The sequence below is a fragment of the Tachysurus vachellii genome, chromosome 18 (genome assembly GCF_030014155.1).
Source record: "Tachysurus vachellii isolate PV-2020 chromosome 18, HZAU_Pvac_v1, whole genome shotgun sequence".
Classification (NCBI taxonomy): Eukaryota; Metazoa; Chordata; class Actinopteri; order Siluriformes; family Bagridae; genus Tachysurus; species Tachysurus vachellii.
The window spans coordinates 10,674,704-10,697,883 of record NC_083477.1 but is presented as its reverse complement, the minus strand read 5'-3'; the positions used below and the strand labels follow the sequence as shown (position 1 = coordinate 10,697,883).

Sequence of the window (23,180 nt, the reverse complement as noted above, 5' to 3'; positions counted from 1 at the left end):
TTCTGCATTTCATTAACGGACAGCCGCTAACATTTATCCGTTTATTTACATCTGATGTTGTGAAACATTCATGACACATCGGTTCCCTTTATCATTTACGTTATAACAGCTATGAACTGTTGCCTCAACAGCTTTCTATTCCTTTTCTCAACATTAATAATAAAAACCTCCTCTGTCCTCAAGACTGTCAAACCTCAAAAAATCTCCAGTGTCAGTTTTTCATCTTAAACAATGTTTATCTTAAACATTTCCTTTCAGAAAATATCACTGTATCGATGAATAATAAATAATAATCGGTTTATTGTTAAGCTTAAATTATATGGAGTGTCCTCCTTAAAATTCCCTGTCAGTTCTATAAAAACAGTAATATACTAGAACGAGTCCTGGTTCACAGCTGGCTCTACTATCAGAGCTGCTGACCAATCAGATTTGAGACTTCGACAGTATAATTAACACTAGTTTAGCTTTTGATTCAGTGAATCGTGCTGTACATTACACATCATTTGATGTATACATCTGCACTTTGTACTTTAAAATAGAAATGAATTTCTCATGTTTCAAAAGACCACTCATTGCTTGGTGTGGTTCAAAGTATGCAGTGGAGATTGTAGTGGACAGGAAGTGTACAATTAGAATACATCTGCATGCTGTTAGTGCTACAGAACACTCTGAATGGCTCACCTCCTCTGCTGGATCTCCTGGTACTCAGTGCGTTTCTGAAGCCTCCAGGCCTCACGCTCCTCTGAGCTGGAGTCGTAGCTGTAGTAGTGCAGCAGGAAAGGCCACACCTCCCCGCGGATGGACGGGTCAAGTCCCCCGAAAAAGATCGCCTGTAAGAACAAAGACTTCTTGTGGTAATGTCATAGAGCCGTAAGGTACATGAGGAGTATATGATTTCAACTGTATGTAATATGTGTACAATCCAGAAATCACAAGATCATTAATCACTTTGTTATGAGATTTTATTTTCAAAGGGAACTCTAATCACTAGACTGCTGATGTCGAACGACATTTAACATGGTTAGGAAAAAGTAAATAAATATGTACTATATGAAAAGCTCTCAGCCTTAACTGATTTCTTAAAATGATGTAGGAATGGGAATTTTCACTAATGTAGCATTGTCCAATTCCCACACTAGTTGACAGTTCCACTTTCATACGATAGTATGAGACACTGCATTGTATTCAAACTACTGCTCTTACTGCAACACAGTAGTGTAACAGCGAAAGAGAAAGAGAGAGAGAGAGACAGAGAGAGAGAGAGAGACAGAGAGCGAGAGGAAGAAAGAGAGAGAGAGAGAGAGAGACAGAAAGAGAGAGACCAGAGAGAGACAGAGACAGCAAGAGAGAGAGAGAGAAAGACCAGAGAGAGACAGAGACAGCAAGAGAGAGAGAGAGAGAGAGAAAGACCAGAGAGAGACAGAGACAGCGAGAGAGCTATAACTATTGTTACAACTATTTCTGATTTCATTAAACTGTTCAGGAAAACATGTTCATTTATCATCACCCTTCCAATTACACTAAAGAAAAGAGCAATCTGCTATTCCTGCTTTATCAGGTTTCCTGCTGTTTTACTATATCATTGTCAGGCAATCTTATGACTAATAAAAAAAATACATCTGTTGATCAGACAGTCAACTTAGAATGAATCATATATGCGTGACTCATAACGTCCTTAACATTACAAAGTTATACAAAGTAAGCCATATAACCACTCACATATTCCTTAACCAGCGATGACTGGATCACAGGGTAAAAATATTACTACGAGGTGCCAACGAAGCGTACAGGAATAGTCACTGTTAAAGTGACTGGTTAAGTATAAGAGGAAAGAAGATTTAGTTAAAATATGTTCAAACTGTGCAAAATCTCAATAGAGTTAACCTTAACATGTAATCATATCAATGCTGCACTATGGATTGTTTATTCATTAAAACTTTCATGGGTGAAATCTCAGATTATATTTTTGTAACGTGACTAATTTGACCAACCTAAAACGGTTACAGACACGTTTCCTGTTCTGATAAATATGATGTAAAAATGTAATATTGTAGTTTTGCTATACACGTTATCATCAATCAGTAACATTGCAACACTTGCAATTTCAAAATTTGAATTTTAGCACAACTCAATTCTAACAAATCTAACTATAAAGCCATATATTCAGTTCTTCTTTGCAAAAAACATTCCAATTTAATAAGAATTTCCTGGCAAACGGAAAAAATTAAATACTTTAAGCAACCCTCTATCAAGAAAAGGCTCTAAATAGTTTAAGGAGTGTATGTGATTCTGTGTGAGGAGAAAATAAAAGCCAAAGCTTGTACTTCTCCAGAAGCTCAATAATATTTCCATGACATTTACTGACATGCTCATATTTCAGGTCTGCCCTAATCATCATATAAACGCCTAGATACTTATAGCAAAAGTGTCCATTCATATCGGCATTCTAGCAGGAGCCACACCTGATTTACCCGTTTTATCAGCTGATCTTGGGTTTCGGAGAAATCAGGTTTGGCTTCTGCTTGGTTGGAATGCACGTACACCGTTGGTAAGAGAAGATTGGAAACCTGTGGGGTGAAAACCTTCACCTGAAATGAACCCACGTCTCTAAATCAGAAATTCTAACAACAGTCAGTCAATCTTACCTTCCTGAGCTTGTACTCCTCCTCCACTTGACCGTTGTGGTTCAGGTGCCGCAGCCAGGAGCTGACGTCCAGTCTCCGGTAGAGACGCTCCTCCGGGTGAGTCTCCGTGGAGGGAAGAGTGGGTCTGCGAATGGAGAACTGCATGCATGACTTCTCATCCGCCACCTGAGCACATGATTGAGAAGAACAGAGGTTGGAGAGGGTTCGCTGGAAGGCTTTCAATCCAGATTGGAGTACATGTGTTCTCTTGCATCTTTCCTCACCTGGTCCTTGAGCTGTGTCTCCCTGCAGCATTTCCACTGCTGAAAGACTTCGGCCAGTTTGTCCAGACCAGCATGGTGGAAGTGCAGGATCTTGTATTGACTCTCTCTGCTGGCTATGACTAACTGACCGCTTGTGCAGGCCTCATCACTGCATCAGAGACATCAAAACATATATAACAGATAACCTAACACCGCAAAGATTATGATAAATAATTATATCAGACATTATTGTAAAGCAACCTTTTAATTGAACTGTTTTGAACAAATGCACCACGCATAAATGATTAACTGCATTTTGCACAGTCGCCACACTAAAAACGTGTGTTTGGACTACAACCAGTGCAAGACTGATTTACATGTATATCTTAGAAACCCAGTCAGGAAACGGCATCCTACCCTCCATCCTATTCTGTGATGGTTGCCATGGCAATACTCTGACACTTAAAGGAATTATCACACCAGATGTTGACTGAGGTGACAGAAGGTGTCACCAAAGAGTGTCTCTTATCACACTTTCTAAAAAGTAAAATATTTTGCTGTCATAATTGTTAATCCACAGGGACTCACATAAAAAAAAAAATCCTACACTCTGTGACAATGTGACAACTTTGGATTACACTGTGTACTAAATTCCCCAGAAGTATTAAGCAAACCTGGAGGAGGAATATAATGTGATTTAATGCGTCATGTCTTCACATGTAGCGAGTAAGGATTCTGACAGAGCAGAGGACCTTAAACTGCTATCAGATAAAATACTCCTGTGGCTTTAAACTATTATCACATATGTAGCCTTTTAGCACAAATGATAAATCTTGACTTCTGTACTGCTTATCCTAAGCAGGGTGCCTGGAGATTATTGGGCACAAGGCAGGATACACCCTGGAAGGTATGCCAACCGACCACAGGGTACTCAATCTCACACACACACTCATTCCCACACTACAGATAATGTAATGAACATGCAAACTCCATACACAGTGTGGAGGCAGAAATCTAACACCTAACCCCAGCAGTGTGTGTCAAAAGTGCCACAGTGCAGGAAACATTTACTCAAATAACTTGAAATGAAAATATAAGAGCAGGCCAGTCTTTAGTTTTGAGTCTTAAGTCTGTAGTGTCCAGGTTTAATAAGAGAATGTAAATATAACCGTGGTTTCATGCAAATCATTTACCAGTCCATAAAACTTTCAAAACCAAAACACAGTGAAAGGTGTTGAAATTATTGCTGGTTATTGTCTGATATTGCTTGCATGTAACCTATACTACACAAAGATAGAATTTAATTTAAAAAATATGAAGTATGCATTTAAATATAGATATTAATAATGTAAGATTAAACCCATAAATTGTACACAGCAATTAACTCTTTCAGATCCTGCATTCTTGTAATGGGTCACACGATTCACAGCTATTTCTTCATTACATTTCATAAATGAATTTTAACTGATGTTTTAGCAGAAAGATATGAGAAAATAAATATAAAAGTTCTAATCAACTGTTAAGAAATAAATAAAAAGTACACTGCTGTAGACAAAAAAAACAAAAAACAAACAAAAACCCAATATACTTTTTTTTAAAATAGTTTTTCCCCAGGGGTTTAAGTATAGGGCATCGTATGGAGACACTGCATTAGTGTCTCACCTGAAAAAAAGCCGCAGGGACCGCATGTGTCCCAGGTCCACCCGGAAAACTCCACACAGTTGTTCTACAGCCAGGACCTTTTGCTGCTCCTCCCATCTCAGGCCCTGAGACTGACTGCTCTCTGAAAGGGCATGGCTGTCCAAACTGGAGGTGGAGCTTGCAGAGTGAGTCATGGACTCATCACACATCTCCCTGAAAATAAGACCATAATTATATTCTACCCAACACAGTACATATATCTGCCAATATTAACAGTTAGCTGTTGAAAAACACGGCAGATATCTGCGGTTTCTGTTGCTATGTACTGTACAAGCATGATGCAGGATATCCTTAAACAATTACCTATAACTTTGTTTAAGAAACAAACAAAAATTTACCTCATAAAACATTAACTACTAACAGAAATCTACAATAAGCACTGTCAGGAAAGCAGTATGAGGAAATTGTTTCTATTTTTTATTATAATTAATTTTTCTCCAAAACTATTTTTTATATTTTTACACATTTTTAGATGTGTAATTTTTTTTCTGTCACTCCTCTTACTGCTGTCTTGAACATTACATTAAAATCATATAACGTAATTACATTAAAATCAACAAAACCACTCAAAACAGACCAAGAAAAATAAAAATTAAATAAAAAATAACAACAATAATAATAATATTAAAGAGACAAACTAATAATACCAAAATGTGTATATGTGTACAAGATAAGGTTATAAAGTTAGCATGACAGGCAAGCTAGCATGGTCTTAAACATCTTACCTTACAGAAAGTACATAAATGCCAAGCATACCAAACAAAGTCAACCAACAAATCAAACTAATTCTATCTACCTCTTACCAAATATTTAGAAGATTAACTAAGAAACTGTTTCAAACTAAAGATGAGGTATATATGCTAAACCTTAAATAGCAAATTAAGCTAGCTGGCAACTTTGCTAGTTCCCCTCGACCACTGCCCACTTGAATCTCCTCAGAAAATAGAAAAACAGTTTTCACCTGTCAGATGTGAGTTACTGTTATGTTTTATACTGAGTTTCTTACATCCCAACGTTATAGTTTGCTGTTATTTTTGGAGAACTAGAGAAAAACGAGAAAGAATTGACCAAGACGGCAGCAACAATTGCAAAGATTTGTGTGGCTAGTGTCCAGCTTAGATGCTAATCATCTGTAAGAGTAACAAACATTATAATGTATATTGTAAATACAGCCATAAATAATTATTAACGAAATGTCAATTCATAGCTGCATATTGTAATGGAGGAATGCTGAATCTATTCTACAGCTGGGTTCACCATCTCAAAGTCTTTTGTTTGTGTGGGTGTGTTTGTATATGTGAGGACGCATAGTTTTTTGAAGGAGACAGAGAATGAGAAGAATGTAAGGAAGTTACTGTGTTGGCAGCAGCTGAACGGAGACAAAAATCTGCCCGTCTGCCAGCTAATTCTCCCCCCATCTCCGTCTCTTTCGCCATCTCTTTCCTGAAGTCTGCTCATTTTTCCCAGAGCCGTAACCTGAGCCCTGAGACCTCTCGATCTCTCTAACTGAGCATGCCTAACAGGCCAAATGCACCTCCAGACACGTCCCTGACACAGTACCGAACTGACAGGCCTGTGTTTAATGGCGGCACAGTATTTGAGAGGACATTTAGAACGCAAACCAAAACAAGATCGCACACAAAGCCATATGGTGCACTGAGGCCTGGTTAAAACTGTGTAACATAAAACCTGTCACTGTACTTTCCTTTTGAACTGCCCTAGCATGATGCCGCTAACATTATACATGGTTACAGAAATGACAATAGGACACAGTCTGACAGTTATAACAAATGTTAGTAAATGGAAAAACAGTATGTTCCCAGACACACAAGGATCCACATTTCTTATTAGATTAAGATTCATTCTTGACGATCAAACTTCCATACAGAGTAAATGTTAAAAACGAAATGTACCAAAAAAGAAAGTTTAGATATAATTTTGTCCAAATATAATTCTGGTTATTAGAACAATCTGGTTATTTTTTCCTATTGCTTTTGCTGTAGTTTCTGAATAAATCATCAGTTACACTATACTGTATGAGCCTTGAGACAAATAACTGAATAAAAGGCTTTGACTTAAAGAAGTTAAGCATAATCATTAAAATGACAACTCTAGAAAAACCATCCATCATTACATTATGGTTCCACAAATCAAAATCAAATTCAAGTCATGCCCAGAAGTTCTCAGTCAGTAACACACTCAGCTTTAACCACATTTTAGTGCTAATGCAGTTAGAGATTTGAGCATAAATTCATCCACAGCTAACTAAAAATCAATCTTATATCTCTTCCTCTTTGTCTCTAAATGTCTTCAGAGATGACAGGAGGTAGGCTGTCCAGGAGTTTTAGCTCCCTGCTGATGTGAAGTCCCTCTCTCAGGAACGGGTTCTAACAATGTACACAGTCTCAAATCTCAAGATCATCAGCCACATGAGATTAGCTTATGATGGGTACCAGCTAGTCAACACATTTAAATAAACAACGCACATAGAAAAACATGCTCTTAATTGGGAACGGTCACCTAACAGCAGACATATTTAACCTCTGTGATCTCTCTTTTTCTCTCACACACACACGCACACAGTATCTCTCTCTCTCTCTCTCTTCTGGATGCACTCAGACACAGGGTAAATGATTCCAAGTGACATGCTTCCAGTTTCCGTCCCCTCCCTTAATGCCGTCAATTAAATATGGAGTTTCAGAGAGTGGAGACTTCAATGCATCTGGACATTCCTCATATTTTTTTAATCCTCAGAGCTGACACTGAGCCCAGTGATACAAACACAAGAACATCGAGTCAAATCAAAGGACAATGAGATAGGATTCAACTGTACAATCTGAGAGAGAGAGAGAGAGAGAGAGAGAGAGAGAGAGAGAGAGAGAGAGAGAGAGAGAGAGAGAGAGAGAGAGAGAGAGAGAGGAGAAAAACAAATTGCAAAAAGACAGAAGAGAGAAGTGAATGAGAAATGGAGACAAGGGAACAAAAGTGAAAAAGAAGAGCAAAGAGAGACAGAGGTGAAAAAGAAAATTCAAGAGGAGAAAAAGAGAAAAGTGGGAAGAAAATAAAGAGACGAGAGAAAACAAAGGAGAAATAGACAGAGGGGCACAGAAAAGACAAAGAAAAAAGAGAAAGTAAGAAGAGCGAGAGGACAGACAGGGTAAGATACACAAATAAAAAAAAACATCTTGAAAACAAGAAGATTTGTGGTGTCTGTAGTGGTGTTGAAGAATGTGAAATAAATCCAATAAAGGAATAAAAATAGAAATATATCTAAAAAACTATGAAGGATTCTCAGACAAACCGAGAAATCACTGGTGCTCCACTTATGCCAGACAAACCCTGCCCCGTGATCAAATACCTGCTCTTAACCTGTCTGTACCTTCAGACACTTCAGATTCAAAAGGGTGCAGCAACTGCATCACAAGTGGCCACTTGCAGCATGAGGGGAAGAGCGTACAACAGGGAGCAGACTTTACCAAGGCAATAACCTTGTCCTTGTAGATGAAGTGCTTTTCTTTGCAATGTTTCACAGCAGAGCTGAACTCGTATTGCTTTAAAGCTGCATTTGAATGCTAATCGCAGAAAAAGACAGAATTTGAATGCATTAGAATATTAACAAGCGTGTAATTTTCTACTGCACAAAAGACAGAACAAACATTAGCATCGGAATCTCATACAACACAGAAGATGAAATAAATCACAGACATGTACCGTCGTGGACATTTTGAAAAATAAGCTATGCTAAAAAAATAACGTTTCATATTTGTTTTAGTCATTTTATATACCTGTAATAATGTTTTGTTAACATCTAACTTTAAATCCGAGATCTTTTACATGCAAGAGTGATTTTTTTTTTTTCAACCGATTTGCAGCAGTACAATGCATAAACCTATGCAGATGCGTCCAGCAGTTATGTACAATATTGACTATCAACCATCAAAATGAGAGAAAAAAATATAAGATAAGTGATCTTGATTGTTGTATGATTGTTGGTATCAATGTGGCAGATGTGAGTATTTCTATAACTGCTGATCTCCTGGGATTTTTACACACAATAGTCTCTAGAGTTTACTCATAAAAGGTGCGATAAAGAAAATAAAATCCAGTGAGAGGCAGCTCTGCAGACAGAAATGCCTTGTTGATGTGAGAGGTTAATAGAGACTAATGGCCAGACTGGATTGAGCTGAGAGAAAGGATACAGTAACTCAGATAACTCTGTACAAGTGTGGTGAGCAGAAAAGCATCTAGAATGCACCACATGTTAAACTTCGAGGCAGATGAGCTACAACAGCAGAAGACCACATCCGGTTCCACTTCTTTCACCCAAGAACAGAAAGCTGAGGATGCAATGAGAGCAGACTCACCAAAACTGAACAACTGAAGGCTGAAAAACGTAGCCTGCTCTGATAAATATCGATTACTCTTGGTAGAGTCAGAATTTGGTGCCAACATCATGAATCCGGTCATGACCAGAGGTTTTGGCAAATTTATAGGTAAATGATCTTTGAGCAACTTCATTATCATTCTTGATTTCTGACATGGTGCTCCATCATGCTAGATAACATTCTTTATTCATGGTAGTGTTTTAGGGCAGAAATGTGAACAATCCCACTCCATTGGTTGAAAAGCATCCCCACGCATGGATGGTCTCAGGTTGCTTCACTGTTGGCATGACTGGACTCATGGTAGCGTTCACGTTTTCTTCTCCAGACAATCTATTTTCCAGATGTCCCAAACAGTTGGATGGGAGCTTCGTCAGAGAAAATAACTCTGCACCAGTCTTCTCCTGTCCAATCCTTGTATTTTCTGCAGAATTTTAGTCTATCCTTGATGTTTTTCTGGGAAAGAAGTGGCACTTCTCTTCTTCTCACCGTGCATGCCGGAGCGCTCAAACCCACCTGCTGCCATTCCCGAGCAAGCTCTGAATTGGTGGTGACCAAAAATACACAAAGTTTCCAGCGATACACGATGTTGTAGACAGAAGTACTTTATCAGCAGAGCAAACAAAAACCTTCTAAAGCTATATGACCTGAAATCTTTATTATTTTTAAAATGGTCGATTATTTCTCTTTTTGAAAATGTGTATATTATTACTTCTGAAACACATCAAGGTCGGTAATTCCTTAAGACTATGTACTGCTTGATCAACAACTTGACAGCACATGGAAACCTTAGTGAATTAGCTTGTTTGTCAGTTAGCATGATCAAGTAAAAAGTATTAGGCACCATAAAATTTGATAGTGCATATGGAATACGTCATTTTTTTTTACAGTGTAATCTAATAAAGTACTTGAACATTGTTTATGATAAAGGGGGGAATTTCCAAAAAGGGAAGTGTCAAAGAGAAGCCAACAAGACGGGTGTGTTAACACCAGCACATTTGTAGTCAGCAGCTTGATAAAGGAAGAGAAGCCAGTCTGACTGTCTCAGTGGCAGTCTGACTGACAGTGCCATCTTCTCCCATGTGGCTCCCTCACGTGGCCACTCAGAAACATTACAACACATGCACAGGGGTGTAAACCAATGAGGCAGTAAATCCATTTTTGTCCATCGCTCTTAAAAACGAAAATGGCAAAAAAAAAAAAAAAACAATTTTTTATTTTACTTGCGCAATTAATCAATATATACATTTACTAAAATGGTTGTCAAATCTTTTACAGACAGGAACAGAAATATTTAATCCGATGATTTATATATTGCTTTAGTTTTGCAAATATGTACAATAATATTCATCTTTACTGAAGCCAGAGAGATTTATTTTAGGTTTAATTGAGGTTTTCATTAAAATCATTCAATTCAAGTGAGCAATGAAACTACATTAGCTATAAGAACTTTATAAATATAATAAAATAAAACTATGAAACAGAAAATCTCAATAAATTGAAATATTCGATTATCGGTGGGTTGGAATTTCCATCACTGAATTTTCACACTGTCCTAAAGAATCTTTCAGTCCATTATTACCCAACTGCTGTTGTCTCAAAAGCCTTTAACATTTTCCTACACAGACATCCTTCTACATAATAGTAATATCTAGAATTTTTGCTCCTTGTACAAAAGGTTCTTTAATTTGAAGTCACTTTCAAAAGCACCTTTATATTTTAGTTTAAGGCAATCCTTAAAAGATCTACAGCTCTTTACAGAAAGCTTACAAATAGAAATTCTTAAGAAAGCAAGAACAATTAATCTCTGAAAAAACTCTTGGGAAACCCTTTTCTCTGAAAGTTAACATAAACCTATAAATTACCACCACGGCTTTAGATACAACAAAAAATCCAATCATATAAATTGAATTCTGAACTCAATTTACTGAACCGTTTCTAACAATAATAGTTCTTAAAACCTAAAAAACCCAAACCGGAAAAAGACAGGCGTTATAATTATGCCTAATAAATCAGACGACCAACTTTACAGGGTTTGAGTATCAGATTAAGCCGAGTCATGGACTCTGAATAGAGGTCTGTTCTGGATCTGCATTACAACGTGAAAAAGTTTTCAGTAGTCTTATGAAATCAATGTAAAACTGGCCCAGGTATATTTAACAGATTGTTCGATGCAACAACAGAGAGCAGCAAAGTCAATTAACAGCTGAAGTTTTCAACACATCAGTTTAACTATTTGCCAGCAGAGTCGAGGAAAATCTGACTCCAGATCAGCCGCCTCAACCTACAAGCGGGGTTTCCACTTGCAAACAAAAGACCACTTCTGGATTATAAAGGGGTTTTTAAAGGGAAATCCCATGCTCACAGCCCCATGCCCTGCCTACAGCAAAAGTGCTTGTGTTCAAAGCCACTCGACACTTTTATGTGGCAGCAGGAGTGACCTTAGGAAATCTCGGGCCTGACATTAATCACTTCAAAAGTTTCCTGTGACAGCCATGATGGGTTTTAACTTGCCAGCAGGCATGATGGTTATCTTTGTCTGCTTTTCGAGAAGGCAAATCTGAAAGTGCTTTAACTGACCTTGAAATGACCCTAAAACTCAAAAGGTCAACTTGAGTCTATATAAGCATTGACCGGTCAGACCCCACATCAGCCATCAGGATTACACAAAGAGCAAGAGAAAGCCGCTAAAGCCGCACATTATTAGAACGACTGACTAGGTACTGACGGATGACTTTAGTCATAGTTTCATCTAATAGCCGAATAGGAGTTTAAATCTTGTCCTCTTTGCCTTGTTCTCGTTACTTAGGAGGCGTGGATTATGGGCTTGGGCGATACGACAGCTTTTTCCAGCACAGAACTCACCTGTTTTGAACCACTAGTCTGTGCTATAGCGTGATAGATTTTTATTTGTTTTTTAAAGTTAAGCAATTTTAACCACTAAGCAAGTTCAAACAGCTTGAGTATAGTCAGAATTACCATTTCTGGGTTTTTTTTAACAAACCACATCTTATTAAAGATTATTAAACCTAGTCCCAGACTTAAACACTTAAAAAAGTGTTCTATTCTATTGTTCTTCTATAAAGCTTAAAATGGTAAATTACCTAGAAATAGGTTTAAAAATGCATTCAAGATATTACCATCTGCTAAAATTTCCTTTCCCAAAATATGAAAGCAGCAATGTGTGATGCTCAAAACATGGCAGCTGTTTGACCTGCAGATCTTTTCCCCTGAGGCACAGATCACACATTGCTTACACCGTTCAGATCCAGGTTTTAACAGTGATTTCAGATCCATTTTTGAAAGGAAAACTTTTCGATCTTTTTATGGTAGATGAGACTCTTCTCATTCAAGTACATAACAGTGTAAGAGTCTGGTCTAGTGTGACAGAAAGTAATGGTCCAGGAGCATCAGCAAGATGACCCCTGACTATCATCATACATCATTATAAAGCGCACGCACACACGCACGCACGCGCACACAAACACACACAAATAAACAAGCATATATACATTAATGCATAATAATAAAGTCTAAATGTGCCACATTGAGATATTTAAATTTAAGTATTTTTTATAGTCACGCTGAAGTGGTTCGGCAATCATACTGAAATGTTTTAAATGAACACTGACTGTGTTTACTCACAGAGAATTATAGGTGCAATGACTTCAAATTGTATCATTTGCACATTGTTTATGAAAAAAAGACGAAACCCTTTAGCTTATGCTAATTAAATGCAAATCCACTGCTTTTGTTAATAACCACCCGAGGGCAAAACAATAAATAGAGCCTGATCAGTATGCTTGACTGACCTCAAGAACCAGTTTCAGTTTACTGCAGCCCAAACTAGTGCAATTAAAGCATTAAATCAATTGTATAACAGTGTTGTTATGTAATATGCATCGGCAAGGGTGTAAGAGCTCAAGCCAAGCACTAGAAATGCTTTTCACTTTATAGACAACAAAAAGCTATTATATATCTCAGTGCTTATAACCCTTGAGGAATACATGTCACAATAATGGTGCATGCTCTATACACTTATCAGCACAGGAGCTGAGACAGGAGGTCAAGCGCACCATGTACAGTATGTGTGAGGGTGAGAGCATGACTGAGGGGTAATATACGAGCAACCTGCTGAGTAACATGAACCCTGCTAAGCCGCCATGAATTATGGATAAGTGCTGTGCGGCTTCTGTTACTACGTGCACTACTGACCTGACCTGCTTCAGAACACAGCTGGAAAAAGCAACAATTTTACCTCCAATGTTTGTTATTTCTCCTAAAATGTAAACTTTCAATACGTCAAAAATATATACTGTATAATATATATATATATATATATACACATATATACATACACACACACACACACACACACAATATATATATATATAGTGAAGGTTTTAAGTAGAATTACAGTTCATGTTGTATATTCTTATCATAAAATTCACCTCAGGTACAGAACGTAAGATTTTCTGCTCTTATCGGAAGCCTTAAACCTGACAAGCTGGTAAAGGGATCGTAACTTAACATCTGTCCTGTAGTGCTGCTTTTCTCTTTCATCAGCTCCAAATTTAAAAAAAAATATATATTTTCAAATTTATAAGATTAAGGTCAAGAGTACACAAGAAAAAATAAAGATAAATGAAATATGTACAATAAAAGGTACTTGAGAATAAAGCTATTACACATTATATGATATTAACGTGATATTAAAATTTTTCTTATTACTTTTAGACCAGGACACTCATTTTAGTTGGCCCTTGTGAGTCAGGGGAAAGAAAGTGAACACTTGGACATCCTAAAGATACAGGAGATTACTGCAGATGATAGAAACTGTGAGGATGGTTTTAAACTGATATTAAATACTTTAATTTAGTACAACTCTTTTACTACTGCAATAGGAGATCCTGATAGTGTCACTTAATATCAGAGAGCTTAGGGTTTGTGGCTTTTTTTTTTTTTTTTTACAATTTGTAACACTACGCCGTGAAGTACTGAAATCCTGCAATGGCCACAAGGTCCCCCTGCTCAAGAAAGCACATGTAAAGGCCCGTCTGAAGTTTGCCAATGAACATCTGAATGATTCAGAGGAGAACTGGGTGAAAGCGCTGTGGTCAGATGAGACCAAAATCTGAGCTCTTTGGCATGAACTCATCACGCAGTGTTTGGAGGAGGAGGAATGCTGCCTATGACCCCAAGAACACCATTTTGCTTTGGGGGTGTTTTTCTGCTAAAGGGACAGGACAACTTCAGCGCATCAAGAGAACCTCCTTCCCTCAGCCAGGGCATTGAAAATGGGTCGGCATTTAACACTGTTCTTTTATAACAAAATTAGAGGCTCTAGAAGAAGCACATTAAGGTCCTGGAGTGGCCTAAGCAGTCCCCTTAATCCCACAGAAAACCTGTGGTGGGACGTACGTCACAAGAGAGAGAGACAGAGACAGCGAGAGCGAGAGAGAGAGAGAGAGAGAGAGAGAGAGAGAGAGAGAGAGAGAGAGAGAGAGAGAGACAGCGAGAGAGAGAGAGGACCAGAGAGAGACAGAAAGAGAGAGAGAGAGACAGCGAGAGAGAGAGAGAGGACCAGAGAGAGACAGAAAGAGAGAGAGAGAGACAGCGAGAGAGAGAGAGGACCAGAGAGAGACAGAAAGAGAGAGAGAGAGACAGCGAGAGAGAGAGAGGACCAGAGAGAGACAGAAAGAGAGAGAGAGACAGTGAGAGAGAGAGACCAGAGAGAGACAGAAAGAGAGAGAGAGAGAGAGAGAGAGAGAGAGAGAGAGAGAGACCAGAGAGAGACAGAAAGAGAGAGAGAGAGAGAGAGAGAGAGAGAGAGAGAGAGAGAGAGAGACAGCGAGAGAGAGACAGCGAGAGAGAGACAGCGAGAGAGAGACAGCGAGAGAGAGAGAGAGACAGCGAGAGAGAGAGAGAGCAGAGAGAGACAGAAAGAGAGAGACCAGAGACAGTGGGAGAGAGAGAGAGAAAGAGAGAGAGAAAGAGAGAGAGAGAGAGAGAAAAAACTTTGTTAACTTTGTAATCTCTTGATTTCATGAGAGTTCCAGCAGCTGGTGAATGGTACTGGTAGCACTGACCCCAAATAAATGTACAAATGCTTTACACACGATTCAAATTTCCACTCAAAGAATAAGAAACAATTGACCTTTTCTCTCACAAAAGCTTCTGTTTTGGGGCACACAGCTGATATTCCTTCATGATTCATAAACACAAGCAAAACCAAAGCGCTTTCAATGTAAACCAAAGAGATGTAGATCCTGTATATTGCACAGCTAGTACATGTTAAAACTGTTGTAAAGTAACTTGGCAGTAAGCAGGACGGTGTGGTATTTAATATACAAGCATCTGCATGGCTTCCAGTGAAAACCATCTCCAGTTACCTGCTCTCACTGTCCAGAAAGACAGAGCTGGTGCTCTCGGCCAACGCCTCGCTAACAGGAGACAGGCAGAATGGTGACGAGAAGGTATCCGAGTCAGAGCCCAGCGTACTGTCGCGGCTCACCTCGTCGGCCGACAGCTCGCAAGAGCCTTCATCGCCTTCTTCCTGCTGCTGCAGACCTGATTCGGGAGCCTCCTCCTCTTCCTCATCTTCTTCATGTGCAGGCTGAGGGCGTGGCTGGGTTAGGCGGGCACGGCGGCGGCGGTGGTTGCGCCGCACAGGTGAGCTCTCAGGCGTGATGTAGCGCAAGGCCTCTTCATCCTGCCTCTGAATACGTGAGTTGGGCACCCAGGTGAGGATGAGAGTAGAGCCCAGAGTCTCGTCCTTCTCCAGGTGAACACACAGATAACCTGCACAAGTACAACAGAACTACACTGTACTGTAATCTGACGTGATTATCACTACACACCCTACAGTAACTCCTCCACCGAAATCCTCACCAACAGAGACACAGACACACACACCGACAGACACACACACCGACAGACACCGACAGACACACACACCGACAGACACCGACACACACAGACACACACACACCGACAGACACACACCGACAGACACCGACAGACACACACACACCGACAGACACCGACACACACAGACACACACAGACAGACAGACAGACAGACAGACACACACCGACAGACAGACAGACACACACCGACAGACAGACAGACACACAGACAGACAGACAGACACACACCGGCAGACACCGACAGACAGACAGACACACACCGGCAGACACCGACAGACAGACAGACACACACAGACCCCGACAGACACACATAGACCTCGACAGACACACATAGACCTCGACAGACACACAACCCAACAGACACACACACACCCCGACGGGCGGAGATAGACACACACAGAGAGACACACCGACAGAGACCCAGAGACACACACGCAGAGACAGACACATACACAGAGACCGACACACAAACAGAGACCGAGACCGACACACAAACAGAGACCGAGACTGACACACACAAACAGACACACACACAGACAGAGACACACACACGCACACAGAGACAGACACGCACACGCACACAGAGACAGACACGCACACAGAGACAGACACGCACACAGAGACAGACACGCACACAGAGACAGACACGCACACAGAGACAGACACGCACACAGAGACAGACACACACACAGAGACAGACACACACACACACAGAGACAGACACACACACACACACACACACAGAGACAGACACACACACACACAGAGACAGACAGACACACACACACACACAGAGACACACACACACAGAGACAGACACACACACACACACACAGAGACAGACACACACACACACAGAGACAGACACACACACACACAGAGACAGACACACACACACACACACACACAGAGACAGACACACACACACACACAGAGACAGACACACACACACACAGAGACAGACACACACACACACAGAGACAGACACACACACACACACACACACAGAGACAGACACACACACACACAGAGACAGACACACACACACAGAGACAGACACACACACACACAGAGACAGACACACACACACACACACAGAGACAGACACACACAGAGACAGACACACACACACACACACAGAGACAGACACACACACACACACACAGAGACAGACACACACAAACAGAGACCGAGACTGACACACACAAACAGACACACACACAGACAGAGACACACACACGCACACAGAGACAGACACGCACACGCACACAGAGACAGACACGCACACAGAGACAGACACGCACACAGAGACAGACACGCACACAGAGACAGACACGCACACAGAGACAGACACGCACACAGAGACAGACACGCACACAGAGACAGACACGCACACAGAGACAGACACGCACACAGAGACAGACACGCACACAGAGACAGACACGCACACAGAGACAGACACGCACACAGAGACAGACACACACACGCACACAGAGACAGACACACACACGCACACAGAGACAGACACACACACGCACACAGAGACAGACACACACACGCACACAGAGACAGACACACACACGCACACAGAGACACAGACACACACACGCACACAGAGACACAGACACACACACGCACACAGAGACACAGACACACACACGCACACAGAGACACAGACACACACGCACACAGAGACACAGACACACACACGCACACAGAGACACAGACACACGCACAGAGACACAGACACACGCACACAGAGACACAGACACACGCACACAGAGACACAGACACACACAGAGAGACACACACACAGAGAGACACACACGCAGACACACACACAGAGACACACACAGAGACACACACACAGAGACACACACACAGAGACACACACACAGAGACACACACACAGACACACACACACACAGAGACACACACACACAGAGACACACACACACAGAGACACACACACACAGAGACACACACACACAGAGACACACACACACAGAGACACACACAGAGACACACACACACAGAGACACACACACACAGAGACACACACACACAGAGACACACACACACAGAGACACACACACACACAGACAGACAGACAGACACACACACAGACAGACAGACACACACACAGACAGACACACACACAGACAGACAGACAGACACACACAGACAGACAGACAGACACACACAGACATACACACACACAGACATACACAGACAGACACACACCGACAGACACCAACAGACAGACAGACACACACACAGACAGACAGACAGACACACACAGACAGACACACACAGACAGACAGACACACACACAGACATACACAGACAGACAGACACACACAGACATAGACCCCGACAGACACACAACCCGACAGACACACACACACACACACACACACACCGATGGACGGAGACAGACACACACACAAACAAATACAGAGACACACACAGACACGCAGACACACACAGACACGCAGACACACACAGACACGCAGACACACACAGACACGCAGACACACACAGACACACACAGACAGACACACACGCACATGCGCACAGACGCCCTCCCGCACACAGACGCCCTCCCGCACGCTCACAGACGCCCGCACGCGCACGCTCACAGACGCCCTCACGCGCACGCTCACAGACGCCCGCACGCGCACGCTCACAGACGCCCGCACATGCACACTGACGCATTCACACACACGCACACTATAGATCTTTTGCATGCATTGTCAAGCGCAGTACCTGGGTGATGCTCAGGCAGACCAGGCACAGCCTCAGCTGGGTGCACACACACGTTGTTCTTGGAGAAGATGATCTCCCCATCCTGCACAGACCGTGAACCTGCCGAACCCGCATTGAAGGTCAAGAGGTCAGAGGCTTTGGATGAAGCGCGTCGCAGGAGCCGACCGAATGACATCTCCAGTGCCTGGCTACTGCTCCCATCCTCTGTAACACAGAAGCAGAAAGGTTACAGCGTCTTTTTAGAAAAACTGGACATTTAAAAAAAAAAAAAAAAAAGTCTTTCAAGCAAATTGTTTCAGAAGCTGCAGTAAATGAAATGGTTTCTGTCACTACCTGGATTTTATTACACAGTGATGTTCAAAAGTCTGAGAGCAATAGAGAAAATACTTCCAGTTTTCATTTATTTCTAATCACATAAACGTTATCCTTATTACCGAAAACAGTGAAAGCTTGAGTGAAAAGTAGAACCTCTGTTTGTATTTCAGTTTATTGTCATATCAGCTTCAACAGATATTCCATGGCAAATACACAAATTAATCAAACAATTCTGTATAACATGACAACTTTCTAAAAGTTTTTTTAAATTTACATGTGATAAAAACTGGAAATGTTGTTTATGTTTTATATTTTCCTAGTTGCATCTTACAATACGTGTCTGTCAAAAAACTAGCTGGAAAAATTTCCATAAAGAAAAACACAAACGGTAGTTAGAAGTCAGAGCCAAGTCTACATCCTGGACTAACAGCAGCTTATCTGAAATTCATATGGTGTCACACCCTGAACAAATACACCAAAGAGTGTATACACACACGCTCACACTCACACACACTCGCTCATACACACAGGTAAGATGATGTAGCCAATCAAATCTTGCAGTCAAATATCAACCTGCTTCCAAATTTCTATCCAAAAGGCAACACAGGGATTAAAAACACATTCGCTGCTTTCTTTTTTTTTTCCCCGTTACAACAAGAGCAGACTGCTATTAGCTGCACATGTGATAAACTTCTCCTTATCAGATATATATTGTAAGTGTCCCTAATTTGGCCACGATCAGTCTAAACATATGATGTTTTTAAACTCTTAAGTAATGCTTTCTTTCTCTCGGCTTTGTTTACTTTTCATGATTAACTCAGCTGCATGTTTCCTGCAGTGAGAAAATGAGATAAGCTCCTCTATACAAAAGAAGAAATATTGAGATGTTGAGAAACGTTGAGAAATCTCTTCACACAGTTAGAACAACTTCTCATTTACTCTTCGGCTTAGGGGAAAAAAGGTTAAATCTAAATCACCTGGTTATTGCTGTTAAAGGTTCTAAATAAAACTCAAACGCAGATTTTCCTTTCATAAAAGGCTCCTAATAGAACTTTTTAGAATGTTGAAAAAAATAACGTCTGAAAAATGATTTGATTTTCAGATTAGTTTGGAAATTATTTTTTTCTGGAAACTCCAAAATGCTTAAAGATTCTTTGGGTTGATCCTCTATAAGAAATGGTTCCAGTAAGGGCTGAGAAGACTGATTGGAACTGCAAATGATAAAAAAAAAAATCTCATTTTTTTCCCCCAGAGTGTATGTGCATGGCATTTCTAAACACAAAAAAATTATTCTAATTTTTTTATAGACATTTCCACATCAGTGCATTGTCATACTATTGCTCGCCTTATTCTACCGAGAACAATTTCTCCATAAAAGGGAAGAGAACCACTGCATTTAAAAAAAAAACATGAATGAGTAGACAGTAATAGAAATGCATTTAAACTTCTATTTCAAAACTGATTTGATGGATAAATATACACCTAACTAACCTTGTGACACCTAAATAACTGTGACACCAACTGCGAAACTTAACTGTTTTATTTTACATCCTGTGGGTTAGGACAATATGACAAATATTACATTAAAAAAAATAATAATAATAAAAAAAAAAACTAACACTTTATAATAAATATCAATTTGTAAATCTTTTTTTTTTTTAATAATAATAATAATAAATATTATAAAAAAGATATCCCATAAAAGTTTAGCTTAACATAATTTATCACAATACTGATGTTGTCATTTCACCAAGCCCTAATATAAATTGTCAAAATTACAAATTATGGGACTGCTTACTGTGAAGTACTCATGCGATGCAGCTTTGAAGGTATCTCAGTATATTGCAGTTATATTATCCCAGTAGAATGCAAAAGCTATTCAAAAACACGTACTACCTAGGCAGCCTACAGCAGACTGGAACACAGCAGGATTGACTGGATTCCAAAATGTGCACTAAAACAACAATTTTGAGCCTGACGAACACTTCCATTATATAACCGATAATTATCAGCACATGACAGCTGACATGTGACATCTGAAGCGTGTCTGCTGTTCCAGACGTGTGACTGACTCCGCATGACAAACGGTCTACTGACCTTTAATCTCAGAGAACAACTTTAATCAGAGGGTCATAACGCTGCATGTGTGTGTGCATGTGTGTGTGTGTTTGTTTGTTTTGGGGGATATTTGTAGTGAGAGTAGCAATAATGCTGCAGCCTTAAAATGTGACATATCTCTCAGGTCACAAGTCACGGAGTAAAGGGCAATTTCCAGCAATCAGACGAGGAAAAAGTGATGCAGTCAGCAGACAGAGCTGCGGTGTCTCAGAGAAAAACCAGAAGTTAGAGTCAGCTGTCTTAAAAAAATGTGAAAAATCCATTAGTTATAAAGTGCAGCCCTACTTCATTCTTTATAGGAAGTCGTGGGGGAAATTTTTTAATTGTAGTTTTTTAATCACTTAAAAGAATAAAACAATAATAAATAATGTTACAGACATATTTAACCATGGTGACTTATAAAGAATAGTCAGTGCAGGCTAAACTACAGACCTCTCAGGATTTTTTCTCCACACAAATAGCACTGCTTTGGCATTATTGAAATCATTTCTACTGCAAAATGCTTGTCCTGTTTGTCATCCTTGGAATATATTTTAATATCTAAGGTATTATTTAGACAGGATAAGACAAACAGATTTGCCCATCAAGGATGTAGAAGACAATAGAACTGCAAAAAAAATGGAAGAATCCTTGTGCAAGTACAAAATAGGTCAGAGTCACATAATACATTAAAACCAAAAAATTTAAATTTAAAAAAAGTATAAAAGTTTTGAAGCACATGGCAATGCTGAAGTCATGCATTACTTTCATCTTCTCTGGGACACTGGCACATTTCCCTCTCTCTCTCTTTCTCTCTGTCCCCCTCTCTCCCTTTCACTCTGTCGCTCTCCCTTTCTCTCTCTCTCTCCCTCTCTTTCTCCCTGTCCCTCTCTCACACACACACACACACACACACACACACACACACACACACACTCTCTCTCTCTCTCTCTCACACACACATGCACACCCTCTCTCTCACACACACACACATACTCTCTCTCTCTCTCTCTCTCTCTCTCACACACATATACACTATCTCTCTCTCTGTCACACACACACACACACACACACTCTCTCTCTCACACACACACACACACCCTCTCTATCTCACACACACATGCACACCCTCTCTCTCACACACACACATACTCTCTCTCTCTCACACACACACATACACTCTCTCTCTCACACACACACATACACTATCTCTCTCTCTCTCTCTCTCTCTCTCTCTCTCTGTCACACACACACACACCCCATATAGTTCCTTCTTATCAGACACTTAGATAGCTTTAATCCTACACACAGGTGAAGTGTATGGATATGGCATGACAAAGCTTTGCACAGAGTTTAGTGTATGTCCTGCAGGGCTATTTGAGTAAATTAGAGGTGAAAAACATATCTTGCTAATCTCAACAGATAAATATTTAATCTCCCCGAGTTCTGGGGTAATAAGTGGTGCAGTTATTAGTTTTACTCCATCTGCTGTAAAGGATGGAGGTCGTTAGGCCTGATTAGTAGATGATGCTCGGTATATTTTGGAATGATATTTTTTATATCGTGCAATTATGCAATGATTCTGTCTCATGTCAGAGTGCAAAAAAGCATCACATATGTCAGAAAAGCGCAGCATCATTAAGCTCAGATTTACTCCTAATAAAACAGGACACATCATCACACCGTATGGGACGCTGTCTGGTTGCCTTCAACGGCCAAAAATACAAACAATCAGTATCCAAACCTCACCTTCAGTCCGTAAGGAAATGTAGTGATTCACGGCTCGCCCATAGCTCTCCTAGTCTTCTTCAGTAAAATGTCATTCACAGGACTGAGTTAAACGTCCTACACACACCGTGTGTTTATTCACAGGACTTCAGCTGGCACATCGCTGCCTGCTGTCAGGGTTGCCAAAATTATCTGCTATTTCTTATCCATAAACTGGTCAAAACCCGCTCAGTTCAGTACACGAACCAGTTCAAAGTAAATATCTTACAGAAATTTATCCACCAGTGAGAAGCGAACGTTATCATTCCAACGTGCACAAATAGCCAAACCCGTAGAATAAGATCAAATCTGGCAACCACGTTATACTACGCT

At 40.3% G+C, this 23,180-nt stretch overlaps 1 protein-coding gene across 2 annotated transcripts in view; it reads right to left on the bottom strand.

Moving 5' to 3' along the window:
* Nucleotides 1-23,180, bottom strand: part of tbc1d16 (TBC1 domain family, member 16) — a 35,606-nt gene extending 12,426 nt beyond the window's left edge. The window contains exons 1-7 of one of the 2 annotated variants that reach the window (XM_060892411.1): nucleotides 22,830-23,180; nucleotides 18,669-18,872; nucleotides 15,363-15,771; nucleotides 4,550-4,741; nucleotides 2,909-3,056; nucleotides 2,646-2,810; nucleotides 682-830 (exon numbers count right to left, since the gene is read on the bottom strand). In XM_060892411.1, coding sequence (XP_060748394.1) covers nucleotides 682-830; nucleotides 2,646-2,810; nucleotides 2,909-3,056; nucleotides 4,550-4,741; nucleotides 15,363-15,771; nucleotides 18,669-18,843 — 1,238 coding nt within the window. In that variant the 5' untranslated portion in view covers nucleotides 18,844-18,872; nucleotides 22,830-23,180. Of the gene's footprint in view, nucleotides 1-681; nucleotides 831-2,645; nucleotides 2,811-2,908; nucleotides 3,057-4,549; nucleotides 4,742-15,362; nucleotides 15,772-18,668; nucleotides 18,873-20,781; nucleotides 20,924-22,829 lie in introns of those variants that run through there. The other variant, XM_060892412.1, reaches the window with a different exon arrangement.